Genomic DNA, 19,466 nt, shown 5'->3' with positions numbered 1-19,466 from the left:
CAAAACAAGCCAGTCTCATCCATATTAAAGACTTGTTCCGGCTTGTATCCACCTTCGGCGATAATATTCTTGAACGTCTGGTTCACGTAAGTTTCAGCAGCGGCAGTGTCAGCGGAAGCAGACTCCCCATGCAGGGAAACGCTTTTCAGGGCGAAGCGTTTCTGAAACTTCGCGAACCATCCTTTGCTTGCGGAAAAACGTTTCTGAGGCTGGGAATCAGTGGATGTCCCTGGTTGAGGATCATCTGCATCATCATCATCTTCAGCATGGTTGCCGTCGTCGTCTTTAGGTTCCTTTGCAGCAAAATTCTCATATAAACTCAAAGCCTTTGTTTGGATGGTGTTCGTATCCAAGGCTATGTTCTTCTTCCGGCAGTCGGCAATCCACACAGCTAAAGCACCTTCCATGCGTACGATCGTTTTATTACGCGTTGTAACGACTCGCTTCGCTGATCTGCTAAAGGTGATTGCAGCCGTCTTTCTAATGTTCGCCTCGTCCTTTTTGATATAGCGAACGGTGGATTCGTTGATGCCAAAATGGCGGCCGGCGGCCGCGTAACTTCTACCATCTTTTAACATGTCGAGAAGCGTAACCTTCTCAGCTATCGTCATCATCCTTCGGTGGCGTTTAGGCTCACTACCAGCCTTACTAGAAGCAGAACGCTTGGGAGGCATTGTACAGTAGGATTTAACAGAAAGTTCAACAAAAAGTTCAACTTAAAACAGTCGCACACAGCACAGATTAAACTTCACAAACTTAAGAACGTCTACTCAGCGATACGCGGTAAGAGAAAGTGAACGATCCAGCCCCGCGAGAACTTTGATGCTGCGGGTAGGAGATGCGGGCAAAACACCAATCACAGGCTAGATAACAAAACTTGAGTTCTGATTCGTCATCTATCAGCGCTTGAACCAATCACAACCCGTCTTACAGTACTATGATGCGTTGGTTACTCATAGAAGATGCCCCGCGCATACTGAACGTACGTAGATTAAGTACAATACCGTAATAATAATAAATAATGATAATACTGTACAGTAATAATAATAATAATAATGATAATAATAATAACAATAATAATTTTATTAACAACAACAACAATAATAATAATAATAACAATAATAATAAAAATTTACGTACGCTATTTTACGCCTCTCTCTCTCTCTCTCTCTCTCGTACGCTTATTCGAAATGTGATTTTTGCAACAAAGAATATTATTGGATGCAGTACTGTACTACGTACGTATACATACAAAAGATTCATGGAAAAGAAGCACATCCATTACAGTACACACCATTCTAATATGGTATGACTGCATCTGATTTGCGTTTCATGTTCGATTTAATTTTACTACGTACTGAATTATCGTATGATCACATTCTCTTTTCGTGTTTTATTTCTTTCTGTGCTGAATTATATATCATATGTAATGCAATGAACAATCAGTAAGAGCAGATATTACTAATTACAGTATTAATGGAATTACAGGTAACAAAATATCGTATTTGGGGGTCTTCAGATTTCGCGGTATTTTCGAATTTTCCGGAAAATCCGCGATATGTATATATATATGGGTTATGGAAAAACCCCGCGAAGTGGTGAATCCGCGATTGTCGAACCGCGAAGTAGCGAGGGTTCACTGTACAGTAATCGAGACTTTCCCAATACCACCTCGACAGGGTATGGGGGCACACCAGTATTGACACAATACTAGGTACACAGGAAGCATGGTTTACCTGGGGTGCTTTGAGGTCAGCTTGTGCAATGAACCCAAGCTGCTGCTTTCCCCAAGAGAGGGGAGGATGAAGAAAAGAATAGGAGCCAGTCATACTTTTTCATTCACGCAGACTAGAACCAGGTAACAGTGCCCTCAACCTTACGCTACTTGTCCAATAAGGAGCTTGAGGTATTATTCCAGTGGTTGTGCAGCCACCACAGGGGTGATAGAAAACGTATCGAGCCTCCTGTGGATCACGTCTTGCAGGTTATGGGCAGTGAAAGTCGTCTGACGTTTCCACACCCCAGCCTGTAGTAATTTTGAAGGCCAGGGAAGTAGCTACGCCCCTGACATCGTGGGATCTGGGGCAACGTGAAGGAGGAGGATCTGGATCCAGGGCATGGTCTATGACCCTGCGAATCTAAGCAAAAATGGTATTCTTGGTGATACTCCTCTTGTTCCTCCCTGTGCTAATGAAAAGTAAAGGCACATGAGGACGGGCTGCTGCTGTTCTTTTGAGGTAGTGCCTCAAACTCCTCACTGGGCAGAGTAAGAGATGATCTGGGTCATCTGTTACAGAGCTGAGACTCGAAATCCGGAAAGAGTCGAATCGGGGATCCACCACCCCCCGATTCTGAGTCTTGACAACAAACTCAGGGACAAAGCTAAACATTACCTTTCCCTATCCCTTTGAATAGGCGATGTCGTATGAGACCATGAAGTTCGCTGACCCGTTTGGCCGAGGCCAAGGCGAGCAGGAACACCGTCTACCAAGTCAGGTGGCGATCTGTTACCTGGCGTAATACAGTGAACCCTCGTTTATCGCGGTAGATAGGTTCCAGACGCGGGCGCGATAGGTGAAAATCCGCGAAGTAGTGACAGCATATTTACCTATTTATTTAACATGTATATTCGGACTTTTAAAACCTTCCCTTGTATGTAGTACTGTTAACAAACCACCCTTTAATGTACAGAACACTTAATGCATGTACTACAGCACCCTAAACTAAAACAGGCACAAATATTAAAGGCGATTTTATATCATGCGTTTCCTAAACACCTAAAAAGCACGATAAAAAATGGCAACCAATGTTTTGTTTACGTTCATCTCTGATCATAATGAAGAAACAAACTCATTTAGTGTACACATATATGTATAGGTTAGTTTTTGCATCGATTATATTGATTATACAGTACTGTACTGTATGTTGATTTTTTTATTACCAATGTTTTAGTTTACGTATTTTTCTTAGGACTTCCAAATGAAATCTTTTTCTTTATGACGCCGCCTGAAACGACGGCGTGTACGCTCAGTAAACAACCACGCTCAGAACAAACAAGGCATTTAACGCGCATGATGATAGTGATAAATAATGATACAGTACATACAGTATTTACAGTAAAAGCATTTACAAAATATGTTACCTTACAAACATAAATTATACAGTACTTGTACGTAGCAAAGCAGGAAAACAATTTGAGAGAGAGAGAGAGAGAGAGAGAGAGAGAGAGAGAGAGAGAGAGAGAGAGAGAGAGAGAGAGAGAGAGAGAGATTGTTTTACGTACGTAAATGTAGATTTTAAACAAAAAAATATGATAGGTTACAACATGTAGACTTTTAAAACCTTCCCTTTAACTTAATGCATACAGTACGTACATTACTAAACTATAAAACAGATTAAAGTAAAAAATAAAGATTGTTACTGTACTCACCACGAAAGAAGTTGAAGAAAAACTTGAATGGTGATGGCGATGAATTTGCTGCACAGTAGAAATGATGATGATGAAGCTGATGATGTGTTCTACTGTGCAGTCAATGATAGTATTTTACGTCTCTTCAGACGGAGGTGTCTTTTCCTGGGACACCTCTTCAACTTCTTCCTGGGAAACTTCTTCAATTTCTTCCGAAGGCGTACTAGCAGGAGGAACTGGCTCTTTTTTGCGAGGCTGGAAGAACATTGTGATCGGAAGTTGTTGCCGCTGCTTCTTTTTTCGATCCAAGAGCATTTTGTAGGGAGTCATGTCTTCGTCGATCTTGTTGCAGAATTGCATCGAGCGAACCATATCCTCGTCCCACTCTTGTAACATTTCTTTCGCCTCCTTGATATGGTTGCAGAACTTGGCAAGCCGTTCTAATGTTAAGCCCGTTTCTTCGACATTTTCTTGGGTCTCTTCCTGGGTATCACTCTCTTCCTCACTTGCCGATTTCGTCAGGTCTTCGAGGTCTGCGTCAGTTAGGGGCTGGGAATGGCAGTCCAACAACTCGTCGACGTCTTCAGTCGTCATGTCGCCAAACCCGTCACCTCCAATTATGGCAGCCAACTGCACAGATTTCCGTATTGCAGAGTGTTGGATTTCCGACGGAGTAAATCCCTTGTCGTCGTAAACAATATCGGGCCACAGCTTCTTCCAGCTCGCATTCACGGTTGCAGGTTTCATCTCTTGAAGTGCCTTTTGAATATTCTGCAGGCACGTGGCTATGGTGTACTGCCGCCAGTACGCCTTCAAGTTGAAATCTTCATCCTCGTCATCTTGGGCAGCATCCACACACGCAACGAGGTCCGCCAAGGTATTCTTCGTGTAGAGGGCCTTGAACGCCCTGATAACCCCCTGGTCCATCGGTTGAATTAATGACGTGGTGTTGGGTGGCAGGAACTCAACCTGAACGCCCTCACGCGACAGGTCAGTTGCGTGTCCACCAGCGTTATCCATAAGGAGAAGGATCTTGAATGGCAAGCCCTTCTCTAAGAGATATTCATGGACTTGCGGGATGAAACACTGGTGGAACCAGTTGGAGGTCAGCATCTTCGTAATCCATGCTTTTGGATTATGCATCCAGTACACGGGAAGGAGATTCTTATTTTTATTTTTCAAAGCGCGAGGATTTTTCGACTTATAAATAAGCCCCGGCTTTAACAAAAATCCAGCAGCATTGCCACACATCACGAGGGTAACGCGATCCTTGAATGCCTTAAAGCCAGAGGCTTTGGCTTCCGCTTTGAACAGGAAAGTTGGCCACGGCATTCTCTTCCAAAATAAGCCGGTTTCATCCATATTAAACACTTGTTCCGGCTTGTATCCACCTTCAGCGATAATGTTCTTGAAAGTCTGGTTCACGTAAGTTTCAGCAGCGGCAGTGTCAGCGGAAGCAGACTCCCCATGCAGGGAAACGCTTTTCAGGGCGAAGCGTTTCTGAAACTTCGCGAACCATCCTTTGCTTGCGGAAAAACGTTTCTGAGGCTGGGAATCAGTGGATGTCCCTGGTTGAGGATCATCTGCATCATCATCATCTTCAGCATGGTTGCCGTCGTCGTCTTTAGGTTCCTTTGCAGCAAAATTCTCATATGAGCTCAAAGCCTTTGTTTGGATGGTGTTCGTATCCAACGCTATGTTCTTCTTCCGGCAGTCGGCAATCCACACAGCTAAAGCACCTTCCATGCGTACGATCGTTTTATTACGCGTTGTAACGACTCGCTTCGCTGATCTGCTAAAGGTGATTGCAGCAGTCTTTCTAATGTTCGCCTCGTCCTTTTTGATATAGCGAACGGTGGATTCGTTGATGCCAAAATGGCGGCCGGCGGCCGCGTAACTTCTACCATCTTTTAACATGTCGAGAAGCGTAATCTTCTCAGCTATCGTCATCATCCTTCGGTGGCGTTTAGGCTCACTACCAGCCTTACTAGAAGCAGAACGCTTGGGAGGCATTGTACAGTAGGATTTAACAGAAAGTTCAACAAAAAGTTCAACTTAAAACAGTCGCACACAGTACAGATTAAACTTCACAAACTTAAGAACGTCTACTCAGCAATACGCGGAAAGAGAAAGTGAACGATCCAGCCCCGCGAGAACTTTGATGCTGCGGGTAGAAGATGCGGGCAAAACACCAATCACAGGCTAGATAACAAAACTTGAGTTTTGATTCGTCATCTATCAGCGCTTGAACCAATCACAACCCGTCTTACAGTACTATGATGCGTTGGTTACTCATAGAAGATGCCCCGCGCATAATGAACGTACGTAGATTAAGTACAATACCGTAATAATAATAAATAATGATAATAATACTGTACAGTAATAATAATAATAATAATGATAATAATAATAACAATAATAATTTTATTAACAACAACAACAATAATAATAATAATAACAATAATAATAAAAATTTACGTACGCTATTTTACGCCTCTCTCTCTCTCTCTCTCTCTCTCTCTCTCTCTCTCTCTCTCTCTCTCTCTCTCTCTCTCTCTCTCTCTCTCTCGTACGCTTACAGTATTCGAAATGTGATTTTTGCAACAAAGAATATTATTGGATGCAGTACTGTACTACGTACGTATACATACAAAAGATTCATGGAAAAGAAGCACATCCATTACAGTACACACCATTCTAATATGGTATGACTGCATCTGATTTGCGTTTCATGTTCGATTTAATTTTACTACGTACTGAATTATCGTATGATCATATTCTCTTTTCGTGTTTTATTTCTTTCTGTGCTGAATTATATATCATATGTAATGCAATGAACAATCAGTAAGAGCAGATATTACTAATTACAGTATTAATGGAATTACAGGTAACAAAATATCGTATTTGGTTGTCTTCAGATTTCGCGGTATTTTCGAATTTTCCGGAAAATCCGCGATATGTATATATATATGGGTTATGGGAAAACCCCGCGAAGTGGTGAATCCGCGATTGTCGAACCGCGAAGTAGCGAGGGTTCACTGTAGTTCGTAGGGAGGTCTCTCTAGAGACTGGAGAACTCGAACCACGTTCCATGGGGGAGGTCTCACTTCCGACTGAGGACAGATAAGTTCGTAACTCTGTATGAGTAAGGAAAGTTCTAGCAATGAGGAAATGTCCATTCCATTTAGTCTGAGTGCGAGGCTTAAGGCTGAGTGATAAGCCTTTTACCACCGAAACTGAAAATCGCATTTCTTCCCGCAAATACACGAAAAACTCCGCTATCGCTAGGATAGTAGCATCGAGAGGAGAGATACCCCTTCCACAACACCAATCACAGAAGAAATACCACTTTGCTGGGCAGACTGCTGCTGATGACTTCAGCAGATATCCAGACATCCTGATCCCAACTTGTTGTGAAAATCCTCTCTGAGTGCGGAGATGCTGGATAGTCTCCAAGCGTGAAATCTTAACGAAGCTACGGTTTTGTGGCAGATGTTGGAGTGTGATTGTCTGAGTAGAGCATGTCATGGAGGAAGTTCTCTTGGGGACTCCGTCAGGAGTTGCAGAAGGTCCGGTACCATTCTGCACGATGCTATAGCGGAGCTATGAGGGTCATTGAGAGATTGACCGATGTTCCGGCCTTGTTGAGTACCCTCCTCATCAGACAAAATAAGGGAAAGGCGTACACGTTGATGTTGTCCCACCGTTTTTTAAATGCATCATGCCAGAGAGCCTTGGGTTCTGAGACTGGGGAGCAGTACATCGGGAGCCTGAAAATCAGGGCCGTTGCGAAGAGATCTATCGTCGGAGAACCCCACAAAGTTAGGACATTGTTGGCTACTAGATGATTCAAAGACCATTTGGTACTCACTATCCAAGATGCTCTGCTCAGGCTGTTGGCAAGCACATTCCTCTTGCCTAGAATGAAGTGTGCCGATAGTGGTATCGAATGAATCTCGGCCCACCTTAGTATCTCTACTGCTAGATGGGATAAGGGCTGCAAAAAAGTACCTCCTTGCTTGTTGATATAAGCCACTACAATAGTGTTGTCGCTCATCACCACCGAGTGGCCTGCCAGGAACTGATAGAACAGTTGAAGGGCCAGAAAGACGGCCTCCATCTCTAAGAGATTTATGTGGAGGTAATTTTTGGACTCTGACCAAAGGCTTGAAGTCATGTGGTGCAGCCCGTGGTCCACCAACTACCCCCCCCCCCCCAACTTCTTTTGTAGCATCTGAGTACAGCTTCAAATCTGGGGGGAGGACGAGAAGATCTAGGCCCTTCCGCAGGTTCTCGTCTGCCACCCACCACTCGAGGTCCGTCCGTTCCTCTGGTCCCATAGGGATCAGAGTGTCCAGGGAGTCGAAGGCTTGATTCAACCTCGACTGGTATTTCCAGTTGTCTAGGCTGAATCTTAAATACTTCCTTGAAGACGGATCGATTGAGATCTGGAAGTAGGCGTCTTTAGGTCCACTGTGCACATGAAGTCCTGTGGTCTTACCACTTGTCTGACCATGTCTGCCATCTCCATGCTGGATGGGGTTTGTAAGACAAACTCGTTCAGAGCTGAGAGGTCGATGACTGCTCTCCAGCCTCCAGATGCCTTTTTCACAAGAAAGAGTCGACTGAAGAAGCCTGGGGGACTTGTCAAGGACCTCTTGGAGAGAGCCCTTCTTCAACATAGTCTGGACTTCTGCCCGAAGGGCTAGCCCCTTTGCTGATCCCAACGCAAAGCAGTCTATTGTCACTGGATTCCTGATTAGGGGAGGGAGAGATGACGTAAACGGGACACGATACTCTGAACGAATTACGGAGACTGTCCAGAGATCGGCCCTGAGTTGCTTTTCACCTGTTCCAGCAACTTTGAAGGCATCCCCCAACTGGTGGACAAGCGGGGGAAGTGCCTATTCTAGCGTTTGTGGCCACAGCTGCACTCCTCTAGGATATTTTCCTATCCTGGAGGACTTTGTGCTTTTCCTGTCCTTGGTCGAAAAGGACTTTTTAGACACCGTCTTCTTCGCTGTCGTCTTGCTCGTCGAGGTCTTGATTGGGTTTGGCTGCTGAGGAGCTGGTGGTTTATAGGTCCTGGATGTCAAGGCCCTGTGAAGGAGAGAGTCCTGGCGGGACTTCCTCCATCTCTTCCCAGCCTGCTCCACGTCTTTCGCCTTGAACAACGAGGACCCCTCTAGAGAGGAGTTCCTGATCCTAGCGATCTCAGTATTAGGGACTTGCTAGTGGAACCTCTCAGATACTGCATCTCGACATTTCAGAATATTTGCCCACAAGTTCGAGACTTGGTGCGCTAGAAACTTAATGGTGCGAGTACCGGAGAGAAGGAAAATCTCCATGGCTTTACTGATACTTTCTTTGGTAAAATCCTCGGTTCGTACCATGATTTCCAGGGTCTCCAACCAAAGATCAAGCTATGAAGTAGCCTGCATGGCATACTTTGTGACCTTCTCCTGATTGAGGGCCTCCGTTGCCGAGAAAGCGACCTAACGGTTGGAGAGTCTCTCTAGAGAGACTCCCTTGGTCAGCTCTTCCAGAGAATGTTAAAGAGGAAGAGCTGGTCAAGGCTCGTCCAAGACCTCATAGTACCTCCTCTGCTGGATGCGAGAAGATGGGAGGAGCTTGGCAGAAGAACCCGAACGATGAGAGGAGGAGAAGTCCGAGAGTTGTTGGGCAATTTTAGCCGGAAGACTCTTCAGCCCCTGAGACCAGGGCAAGGCAGCACTGGCCTTTGAGGGCTTCTGAGTGCCAAACACATGGTTTAAGACTGTCTTTGCCCTCCCGGAGGAGGGTATCTCTGGGTCGGCGAACACTTTGAGAACCATTACAAGAGTAAGAACTTGCCAGAAAGCATGTTCTGACTCTTGCTATTCCCCTCTAAAGTGGGACTGGCAGCAAAGCCTCCTTCATCCACCTGTGAGAGCTCATCTTGGGGTGGGTTGTGGACATCCCTAGAGTGGCTGACTGATCGTGTGGGTCTGGAAGCCCTCGTTGAGGACTTTAGAAGAGTCTCAGAGTCCTTCAACTGTTTACGGGGAAGAAGGTATAACTCTAACATAGAAGGCCTATTGGAACTATCCTTCCTGGCTCCTGCTGGTGGTGGAGAGCTCTCTACTCGAAGGGTCTTCCTCTGAAGGTGGAAGGGAGGAGACTAGCAACTGATCCTTGAGAGATTCCCTCGACAGAGGTGCTGGTGAGCTGGGAGAGTGTCTAGAAGGGGTATCAGGAAGGTATGGCCTTGAAGCAGAAGGCCTCACAGGGGTCAGCTTCACCCTAGAGGATGCAATGGTATCTGAGACTCCTCTTCAGGGGCGAAGCAGCCGAGGTTATTTGCCGGGACTCTGCTAGCGCTGAAGGTTGTAGTGGGATGGCAGAGGCCTCCAAAGAGCGAGTAGAGAAGGCAGGCCTGAAAGCTTGCACAACCGCTCTGACAATGGCATCGAACCAGTGCTGCTTACTGACGCTGACGCTGTCTAAAAGGTCCCCTAAAGAGAAAGGGACCGAAGGGAGGAATCTCTTTCGGAGCTGACTGATACTGTAGGTCAGCCTTCGAAGCCGGGATCTTTGGGATCTTGAACTCCCCAGAAGTGCCCTTTCCCTCATTCCCCGCCGGTTGTGCTGTAATGTGTTTGTGGGGAAGGGAATCGGGTGACGGCAACCTGTGGTATGTGACTCTGCCCTTCCTTGCTGAGAGGACTGATGGTCTGGAGGGCAAACACCTACTTTCCATTCCTGATTTCCTACCTTATCTGGATGGTGCGACTTTCTTGAAGCCGGAGGATGAAGTGAGTCTGGTTCTGCCTGAACTCGTTGGGACGCCTTTCCATGCGTCGGCGAATGCCTACGTGTTAGAGAACCATGCCTGCTCTGCATACTTGCGTGCTGGCGAATTGGTGAGAGCTTGCGTGTTGGTAAGCGCTGTCGTACGGGAGAGTTCTGATGCGCTGGTAAGCGCTGGCGTGCTGAAGAATGCTGGTGCGCTGGAGAGTGCTAACACGCTGGTGAGCGCTGGGGTGCTAGTAAACGCTAACGCGCCAGAGAACACTGACACGCCAGTGAGCGCTGACGTGACGGTGAGTGCTGATGCGCCGGTGAGTGCTGAAGCGCCGGTGAGTGCTGATGCGCCGGTGAGTGCTGATGCGCCGGTGAGTGCTGACATGCTTGTGAGCGCTGACGTGGTGGTGAGCGCAGGCGAGAAGTGTGTTGTAAAGCTGGCGCATGCTGTCGAGCTGGAGAACGCTGGTGCGAGAGAGCAGGCTGCCGCGTTGACGATTGCCGACGAGCAGGCAATGCTGGGCAGTGAGAAATAACTGCCCGACATTCCATTAACGCATGTGCGTGCTGATGGACGGAAGACTGACGCCGTGGTGAATGAGAGTCAAAGAGGCGTCTCTTCGGTGAAGACGCACTTCTAAGGCGAAGAGGAGGGCAAGCACAACGAGAACAACGTCCCCAGTGACGTCCGTTGGGGGCGGGTGGATCAGCAAGCTGACCCTCAGCAGCAGCAGTCGTCCGAAGAGGAGTCCATGAGTGAACTCATCCGAGAGGCAGAACTACTTGCAGGAGAGACGAGCATAGGACTTTGCTTTCCCCTTGAAGGACGTTTAGCGGGGGGAGGGGGCAAAGTCTTCGACAACAACGGAAAAGTCCAAAGGTGCAGGAGCAAAGGCCGGATGGGCAGCAGTCAATGCCTCTGACACAACGATGTCGACAAAAGAGAGGATCCACCTCTGACGTCGACAAGGACTGCACACTAGCACCATGGCGAAGAAGCTGCAGCAGGTTATCCTTGAAGGTCAGTCCGGTAACCCCAAGGATGATCACACCTGTAATAAAGGAGAAAGAGTCATGGACGGCCCCTGGGGGAGAGGTGGGGCCGCATAGCTATGGGAAGCGACACCGCCTCTAGAGGATCAAGGTTGTCCAGGTGTTAAAGGGCCTGCATTACTATTCGACGGTCCCTTGGAGGAGATCACACGAGCAGGAGCTTCAGAGTAAGGTCGGGAAGCGGAAAAAGAAGCCCTGTGTTTCTTCTGCTTCGAAGAAACTTTCAAAGGAGAAGAGTCCCGCTTAGACTTCTTCCGCTGTTGCCAAAACCTTTCCCACTGGGAGGCAGACCACTCCCAACACTCGTTACACTTATTAACAACATCACACCGTTAACCTCGGCAGGCAGGGCAAAGGGCGAGAGGATCGGTGTCCTCGGCAGACATGAAAGTATCGCAGGTGTGGCCCTCAGGTCCAGGGCAGGTACCCATGGCCAGCAGAAGTCAACACACACACTGAAAAAAAGAAAAAACACAAAAAGCATTAATGGAAGTCCAATAGTTGGTGAGGACGAAGAACGGCAACAACCGTTCATCATCCGAGCCTGAAGCAAAGAGAGCGCAATCACAGGTGTGCGAGTGGGAGGGGTAGCAAATTAACCCGCCCCCCATCCCGCTAACTAGCGGGATAGGTTGTTAACCCTCACTAAATTTTAATGGCTCGTTCTTTCAGCTTCGCCGAAAATAATATCCCCAATAAATAGTGTAGGTTTGTATTCCAGTTATAGAACAAACTACTTTTGTAAACACTTACAATATGCAAATGGCATAAAGTGAATGAAAACTTAAACAACACCTACAACATACAGGGTAGAGCATATGTGGCCAATCCTACTCACCACAAGACTTGATAGCACTCATGGCCTGATAATGTCCCATTTTATGAAGAAAAAAGAAGAGTTCCAGAATAGTGTTATTCTGCTGACCCCATTCTTGCAGCATTCTATCTGTTGGGGATTTTTCACACCACCCAGCTCTTCGAAACCTTTCTAAATCATTCTTCCTAAATCCCATGTATTTTCCACCTAAAATATATGAAAAGAAAAGTTTTATATAATAATTAAATACATGTAAAAATTGTCGAGCCTTGATTTTGAAATATAGTACAGTACTCCATAATACATTTTCACTTAAACAAAATTGTCTAATTAAAACTACCGTATTATTTATATGTCAGCTATACATTTTCAAAAAATAAATTGCATGCATACATTATTATCTTAATATTCTTTTGTTCAACAAATAAAATATCTTGCCACCCAGCATAATACCTATCCTGAGCAAATAAAATTCATAAGAAGAAGTACGGCATACATCCAAGGTATAAATGCTGTATACAGAACAACAACATAAAAAATCAAGACTTGTGTGTGCTGGTTATCAGACATGGTGTTACTCTATTCATGAAAAACGAAATAGGTATTCTCCAGTTAAGTAATCAGCTACAGTTATAAAGAAAGGCACCAACCCAAATATGACAAATTCGTAGATAATTTGTATTTTTCCTAACTATACAAACCTTAGCTATTTACGTGGGATAATTACTTCGGCGTAGCTGAACGACGAGCCATAAAAGTTTTAACGAGGGTTTCCTACCCCACCGCTAGTTAGCGGGGGGTAGGGAGGGGTAGCTTGCTACCCCTCCCCCCCTCACACACACCAGTGAATACTTCACTTTACTTAGAGGTAGGACTTATCTTGGGGGACAGGGCTGGCGGGCACATAACTGTAAATAGCTAAGGTTTGTATAGTTAGGAAAAATACAAATTATCTACGAATTTGTCATTTGTTCCGTAACTGAAATACAAACCACGCTATTTACATGGGGTGACTTAACCCTTAGGAAGGGTGGTAAGTCCCCTGCAATTCTGGCTTTGGCTTGCCCGGGGACCACGAACCCGAGTTTGCAAGAACTCGTGTGATGAGGGGGCCCCTGCTCCTCGCAGGCAGTTGTGAGACTGCTGCGGCCTACGTAAGTTGTGTGTGAAGGTGAGCAGTGACTCGTCCTAGGAAGTTGACCTGGAGTTCTTCAGATGGAAATCTAGGCTAGGACTCTCCCAATACCACCTCGTCAGGGTATGGGGACATGACAGTATTACAACTTAATACTAGGAACACAAGGGAGCATGGTTTACCTGCAGAGGTTCGAGGTCAGCTGTGCAAAGGACCCAGGATGCTATTTTCTCCAAGGGAGGAGAGGATGAAGAAAAGAAAAGTGCCAGACAGATCTTTTCATTCACACAGACTAAAACCGGGTAACAATGCCCTCAACCTTCTGTTACTTGTCCAATAAGGAGCCTGAGGTTAGACCAGCTGTTGTGCAGCCACCACAGGGCCGATAGAGAATGTATCGAGCCTCCTGTGTGTCACGTCTTGCAGGTAGTGGGCCGTGAAGGTGGTCTGACGCTTCCACACCCCAGCTTGCGGGACCTGCGTCACCGAAAAGTTCTTCTTGAAGGCCAGGGACGTAGCCACGCCCCTGACATCATGCGCCCTAGGGCGGCGTGACGGAGTAGGGTCAGGATTCAGGGCCAGATGAATTACCTTGCAAATCCAGGCTGAGATGGTATTCCTGGTGACCCTCCTCTTTGTTTCCCCGGTGCTCACAAACAAAGCTCGCACCTGGGGGTGGGCTGCAGCTGTTCTTTTGAGATACAACCTCAGACTCCTGACTGGGCACAGTAGGAGATGGTCTGGGTCATCTGTTACAGAACGGAGACTCGAAACCTGGAAGGAGTCGAACCTTGGGTCCAGCACTCCCGGATTCTGAGTCTTGGCAACAAACTCAGGGACGAAGCTGAACGTTACCTCCCCCCATCCCCTTGAATGGGCAACGTCGTAGGAGAGACCATGAAGTTCGCTGACTCGCTTGGCCGAGGCCAGAGCTAGCAGGAACACCGTCTTCCAGGTAAGGTGGCGATCAGAAGCCTGGCGTAATGGTTCGTAGGGAGGTCTCTTAAGAGACCTGAGAACTTGAACCATGTTCCAAAGAGGAGGTCTCACTTCCGACTGAGGGCAGGTAAGCTCGTAACTCCGTATAAGAAGAGACAGTTCCAGCGAGGAAGAAATGTCCACTCCTTTGAGCCTGAAGGCAAGACTTAAGGCTGAGCGATAGCCTTTCACCGCCGAGACTGAAAGGCGCATTTCTTCCTGCAGATAAACGAGGAACTCCGCTATAGCTGGTAAAGTGGCATCGAGGGGAGAGATACCCCTTCCACGGCACCAACCACAGAAAACTCGCCACTTCGCCTGGTAGACTCCTGCGGATGACTTGCGCAGGTGGCCAGACATCCTTTTCGCAACTTGTTGCAAAAATCCTCTCTCTGTGAGGAGATGCTGGATAGTCTCCAGGCGTGAAGCCGAAACGAAGCTACGGCTTTGTGGTAGATGTTGGAGTGTGGTTGTTTGAGTAGCTCGCGACGTGGAGGGAGCTCCCTCGGGATCTCTGTGAGGAGCTGCAGAAGGTCCGGGAACCACTCAGCATGATGCAATAGCGGAGCTATCAAGGTCATTGAGAGATTGACCGATGTTCTGGTCTTGTTGAGAACCCTCCTCATCAGACAGAACGGGGGAAAGGCGTACACGTCGACGTTGTCCCACCGTTGTTGAAAGGCATCTTGCCAGAGAGCCTTGGGGTCCGGGACTGGGGAGCAGTACAGCAGGAGCTTGGTGTTCAGCGCTGTAGCGAACAGGTCCACAGTCAGGGAACCCCACAAAGTCAGGACTTTGTTGGCTATCCGAGGATCCAAAGACCACTCGGTACTCACTATCTGCGTCGCTCTGCTCAGACTGTCGGCGAGCACATTCCTCTTGCCTGGAATGAAGCGAGCCGCTAGTGAAATCGAGTGGACTTCGGATCATCTCAGGATCTGTACTGCAAGATGGGATAGCTGCTCCGAAAAGGTACCTCCTTGCTTGTTGATATAAGCCACAACCGTGGTGTTGTCACTCATCACCACCACAGAGTGGCCTGCCAGGACTTGGTGGAACTTCTGAAGTGCCAGGTATACGGCCTTCATTTCTAGCAGGTTTATGTGAAGGTACTTTTCGGATTCTGACCACAGGCCTGAGGTCTTGTGGCTCAGAACGTGGGCCCCCACCCTTTCTTTGATGCGTCTGAGAACAGCATCAAATCCGGGGAAGGGACGAGAAGATCCACTCCCTTTCGTAGGTTCTCGTCTGCCACCCACCAACTGAGGTCCGCTCGTTCCACCGATCCCATGGGGATCAGGATGTCCGGGGAGTCGAGTCCCTGACTCCACCGAGACTTGAGTCGCCACTGGAGAGATCTCATCCTGAGGCGGCTGTTGGGGACGAGACGGGTCAGGGAGGAGAGGTGGCCGAGGAGACGAAGCCACGATTGGGCTGGGAGTTCCTCTCGATTGAGGAAAGGTTTCGCAACCTTCCTCAGCCTTGCTATCCTTTCGTCTGATGGGAAGGCTTTGTGGAGATTGGTGTCTATGACCATGCCTAGATATACGTCTCTGAGAGGGCTGAAGAGAGGACTTCTCGAGATTTACCACGATCCCTAGATCCTGGCAAACTTCGAGGAGTCTGTCTCGGTGGCGAAGAAGGGTCGCCTCCGAGTCTGCTAGGATCAGCCAGTCGTCCAGATAACGAAGGAGACGGATGCCGATCCTGTGGGCCCATGAAGAGATGAGGGTGAAAACTCTGGTGAACACCTGAGGAGCTGTGGAGAGACCGAAACACAGCACCTTGAACTGGTAGATCTTGTTGTCTAGGCAAAATCTCAGGTACTTCCTTGAAGACGGATGGATTGGGATCTGGAAGTACGCGTCCTTCAGGTCCAGTGTGCACATGAAGTCTCATGGTCTCACTGCCAGTCTGACCGTGTCTGCCGTCTCCAATGCTGAACGGAGTCTGCTTGACAAACCCGTTCAGGGTCGAGAGGTCGATGACTGGTCTCCAGCCTCCAGACGCCTTTCTCACAAGAAAAAGTTGACTGTAGAAGCCTGGGGACCCGTCTACAACCTCCTGGAGAGCGTCCTTCTCCAACATGGTCTGGACTTCGGCCCGGAGGGCCTGCCCTTTTGCCGATCCCATGGCAAAAGAGCTCAACGACACTGGGTCCGCTGTCAGGGGAGGTAGAGAGGCTGTGAACGGGACGCAATAACCTAGAGAGATCACAGAGATCGTCCAGGCATCCGCCCCGAGTTGCTGCCACCTTGTCGAGCAACTCTGAAGGCATTCCGCCACTGGTGGACATGCAGGGGGATTGCCAACCCTAGCGCTTAAGGCCTCGGCTGGTACCTCAAGGGTTTCTGCTTCCCCTGGAGGACTTCTTGCCCCTTCTGCTCTTGGCAGGAAAGGGCTTAGACACCTTGGGCTTCGCTGCTGTGGTCGTCTTCTTTGTGTCCTTAGCGGGACGGGGCTGCTGGACTGCTGGAGGCTTGTAGGGCCTCGATGTCAGGGCCCTGTGGATGAGGGAATCCTGGTTGGATTTCCTCCACCTCTCGGCAGTGAGCTCCACGTCCCTAGGCTCAAACAGGCTCTTACCGAGAACGGAAGAGTGTCTGAGCCTGCTAGACTCCGCACTGGGTACCTTATGATGGAACCTCTCGGTTACAGCGTCCCGACGCTTGAGGATCGTGTTGGCCCACAAGCTCGAGACTTGGTGGGCCAGAAACTCAATGGTCCGTGTGCCCGAGAGAAGAAAGGCTTCCAGCGCTTTCCTGGTGCTTTCTTTGGACCGCACCAGGATGCCCAGAGACACCAGCCAGATCTCGAGCCACGAAGTCGCCTGCATGGCGCACTTGGTGACTTTCTCCTGGCTCAGGATCTCAGTGGCTGAGAAGGACACATGCCGGTTGGAGAGTCTCTCAAGAGGGACTCCCCCTGTGAGTTCTTCCACGGAGTGGTGTAAGGGAAGACTCAGAGAAGACTCCTCGAGGATCTCGAAGTACCTCCTCTGATGGACTCGAGGAGGAGGGAGGAGCTTATTACCGGCACTCGATCTGCTGGAGGAGGCAAGCTCAGAGAGCTGGCCCTCGACCTTGTCCCTGGCACTCTTCATCCCTTGAGACCAGGGCAAAGCTGCACTGGCCGTAGAGGGTTTCTGAGTGCCGTAGACGCGGTCCAGGACCGTGTTCTTCGCTTCACGAGGAGGGACCTCAGGATCTGGGATCCCGTTAAGGTTCCTCATGAGGGTCAGGACTTGCCAGAACGCGTGTTCTGACTCCTGGTGCTCTCCCAAAGGACTAGCAGCAAAGTCTCCCGTCCCCAGTGGCTCTTCCTGGGGGGACACGTGGACATCCTCGGCGGCTCTAGACTGCTCCTGCCTGATCCTCGCTGACGATTTGGGGATCGTCTCAGAGTCCTTAGGCTCCCTCCTGGGCAGGATACAGGACTCGAGAAGCGAAGGGGGCAGGTCCTTCTCCACCTCTGGACGAGAAGACCTCTCAGGAAGAGGAGGAACCTCCCCCATTGGTGCGATGGGGGAGTGTTCCGGCTCATCCGACTCTCCTGAGGAGTGGTAATCCTCCTCCGCGGGGGAGGGCGAGAAGGTCTGAGGGGGAGGAGGATCCTTGCGAAAGGATCTGCGCGGAGACAGAATAGGCCTCGGAGGAGGTTCCACGGGAGAGACTCCTCTCTTCCTCTTCAGGGGGGAGGAAGCTGCCGCTGGTTCGTGACCCGAATCAGAGAGGGCGGGCTTAATCGCCTGCACAAGGGCTCTGACTAGGGTGCCGAACCAGGGCTGCTGTCTGACGGTCGCGCTGTCAGACACCCCCTTTGGAGGGAAGGGGATCGAGGGATCCCTAGGAGGAGTCGACAAACAAGGGTTCGCCTGCAGGGCTGAAAAAGAAGAACTCCTAGACCTGTCCGGGGAGCGCCCCTCCTCTGGAAAGCGCGCTGGTCTGCGCTTGTGAGGAGGGGAACGCGACGAAGAAGAGTCCGCCTGTCGGCGCTCGCGCTGGGGCTCGTAAAACGGGCCCTGATCAGGGTCGTGCGTGAATGGATGGCGCGATACTGGAAACTCGCGCGCGCGCACCCGAGTGGGCAGGGGCGGGCGCGAGGGCGCGCAGGTGGGTGCTCAAGAGCGATGGCGCGGTGGCGCGCAGGTGACAGCGCGGGCGCGTGGGCGCGCAGCAGCTGAAGCGGGAACATGGTCGCGAGAGCGCGTAGGCAATGGCGTAGGCGTGTGGCGATCAGGAGCTGAAGCAGGAGGAGGCCGAACGCGCGGGCGCCCAGCGACCTGGTGCGGCCCCGAAGGGCGCGAGATAACGGGGGCGCCTGAGCGCGTGTCCAGAAGAACCGTCTGAGGGCGCGTTAGCGCTGGAGCAGGGTCGCAAGCGACCTGGGGGCGAGATGGTCGGCGCTGGTCGGGTACGACCGGGATACTCGCCTGTGGCGCGCATAGTGGGCGCGCATCAGGATGCGGTCGCACCGGAGTGCGTTGCGGCGGCCGCGCGGGGCGCGCCGCTGGATGAGGGCGGTCTGGTGTTTGTTGGAGGGCAACCTTAGTTGTCCTAAATACAGGAACGGGGTGTGTAGCAGGAGCAGGGCGCGTTACCGGAGCGTCGTGCACGATTGCATCAGATGCAAGCTCGCGCGGTCTAGAGGGAGAGCCCAGAGGCGGCCGTGAGCGCCCATGCGCTAACTTGGGAGCCTCTTGGGCAACACGCTGAGATGTAGCGACGCGTGGTGGCGTTGGTGAGCGCGTGGGCGCTGGTGCTGGAACTGCGCGTGGGCGCGTGTCGCACGTCTCCCTAGGTTGGCGCGATGAGTCCAGAGCAACGCGCGGGCGCGTTGGTGAGCGCGTGGGCGCTGGAGCTGGAACCGCGCGTGGGCGCGTGTCGCACTTATCCCCCGATGGGCGCGACGAGTACGCAGGAACCTGTGGACGCCTGTGCGCCAACTCAGGTGCCTCCTGGACCGCGCGCGATGAAAAAGGAACTGGGGGGCACCGAGGCGCTGGAGGGCGCGTGACCGCAGGTGGCCACTGGGGCACCGGTGGACGCGTATGCGCAAGTGAGCGCAAGAGCGCCGTGTCAGGAACGGGGCGCGTATGCGCAGGTGAGCGCGTATGCGCAGGTGGGCGCTTGCGCGCTACCTCAGGAACTGCTGGAGGGCGACGGGGCACCGAAGGGCGTGGGCGCGCAGGGGAACCCTGGCGCGTAACAGGAACAGAGGCACGTAACAGGAACAGAGGCACGTAACAGGAACAGAGGCACGTAACAGGAACAGAGGCGCGAACGCCCAAG

The 19,466-nt window shown here is 50.1% G+C and overlaps 1 protein-coding gene across 1 annotated transcript in view; it reads right to left on the bottom strand.

The window, feature by feature from the left end:
• The window catches only part of LOC137652547 (uncharacterized), a 504,806-nt gene that overhangs the window by 449,490 nt on the left and 35,850 nt on the right, over nucleotides 1–19,466 (bottom strand). Inside the window, exon 2 of the mRNA XM_068386031.1 lies at nucleotides 12,084–12,269. Coding sequence (XP_068242132.1) covers nucleotides 12,084–12,269 — 186 coding nt within the window. The remainder of the gene's footprint in view (nucleotides 1–12,083; nucleotides 12,270–19,466) is intronic.

The sequence above is a fragment of the Palaemon carinicauda genome, chromosome 13 (genome assembly GCF_036898095.1).
Source record: "Palaemon carinicauda isolate YSFRI2023 chromosome 13, ASM3689809v2, whole genome shotgun sequence".
Classification (NCBI taxonomy): Eukaryota; Metazoa; Arthropoda; class Malacostraca; order Decapoda; family Palaemonidae; genus Palaemon; species Palaemon carinicauda.
The sequence above is the reverse complement of the archived record's forward strand: the minus strand, read 5'-3'. Positions and strand labels throughout refer to the sequence as shown.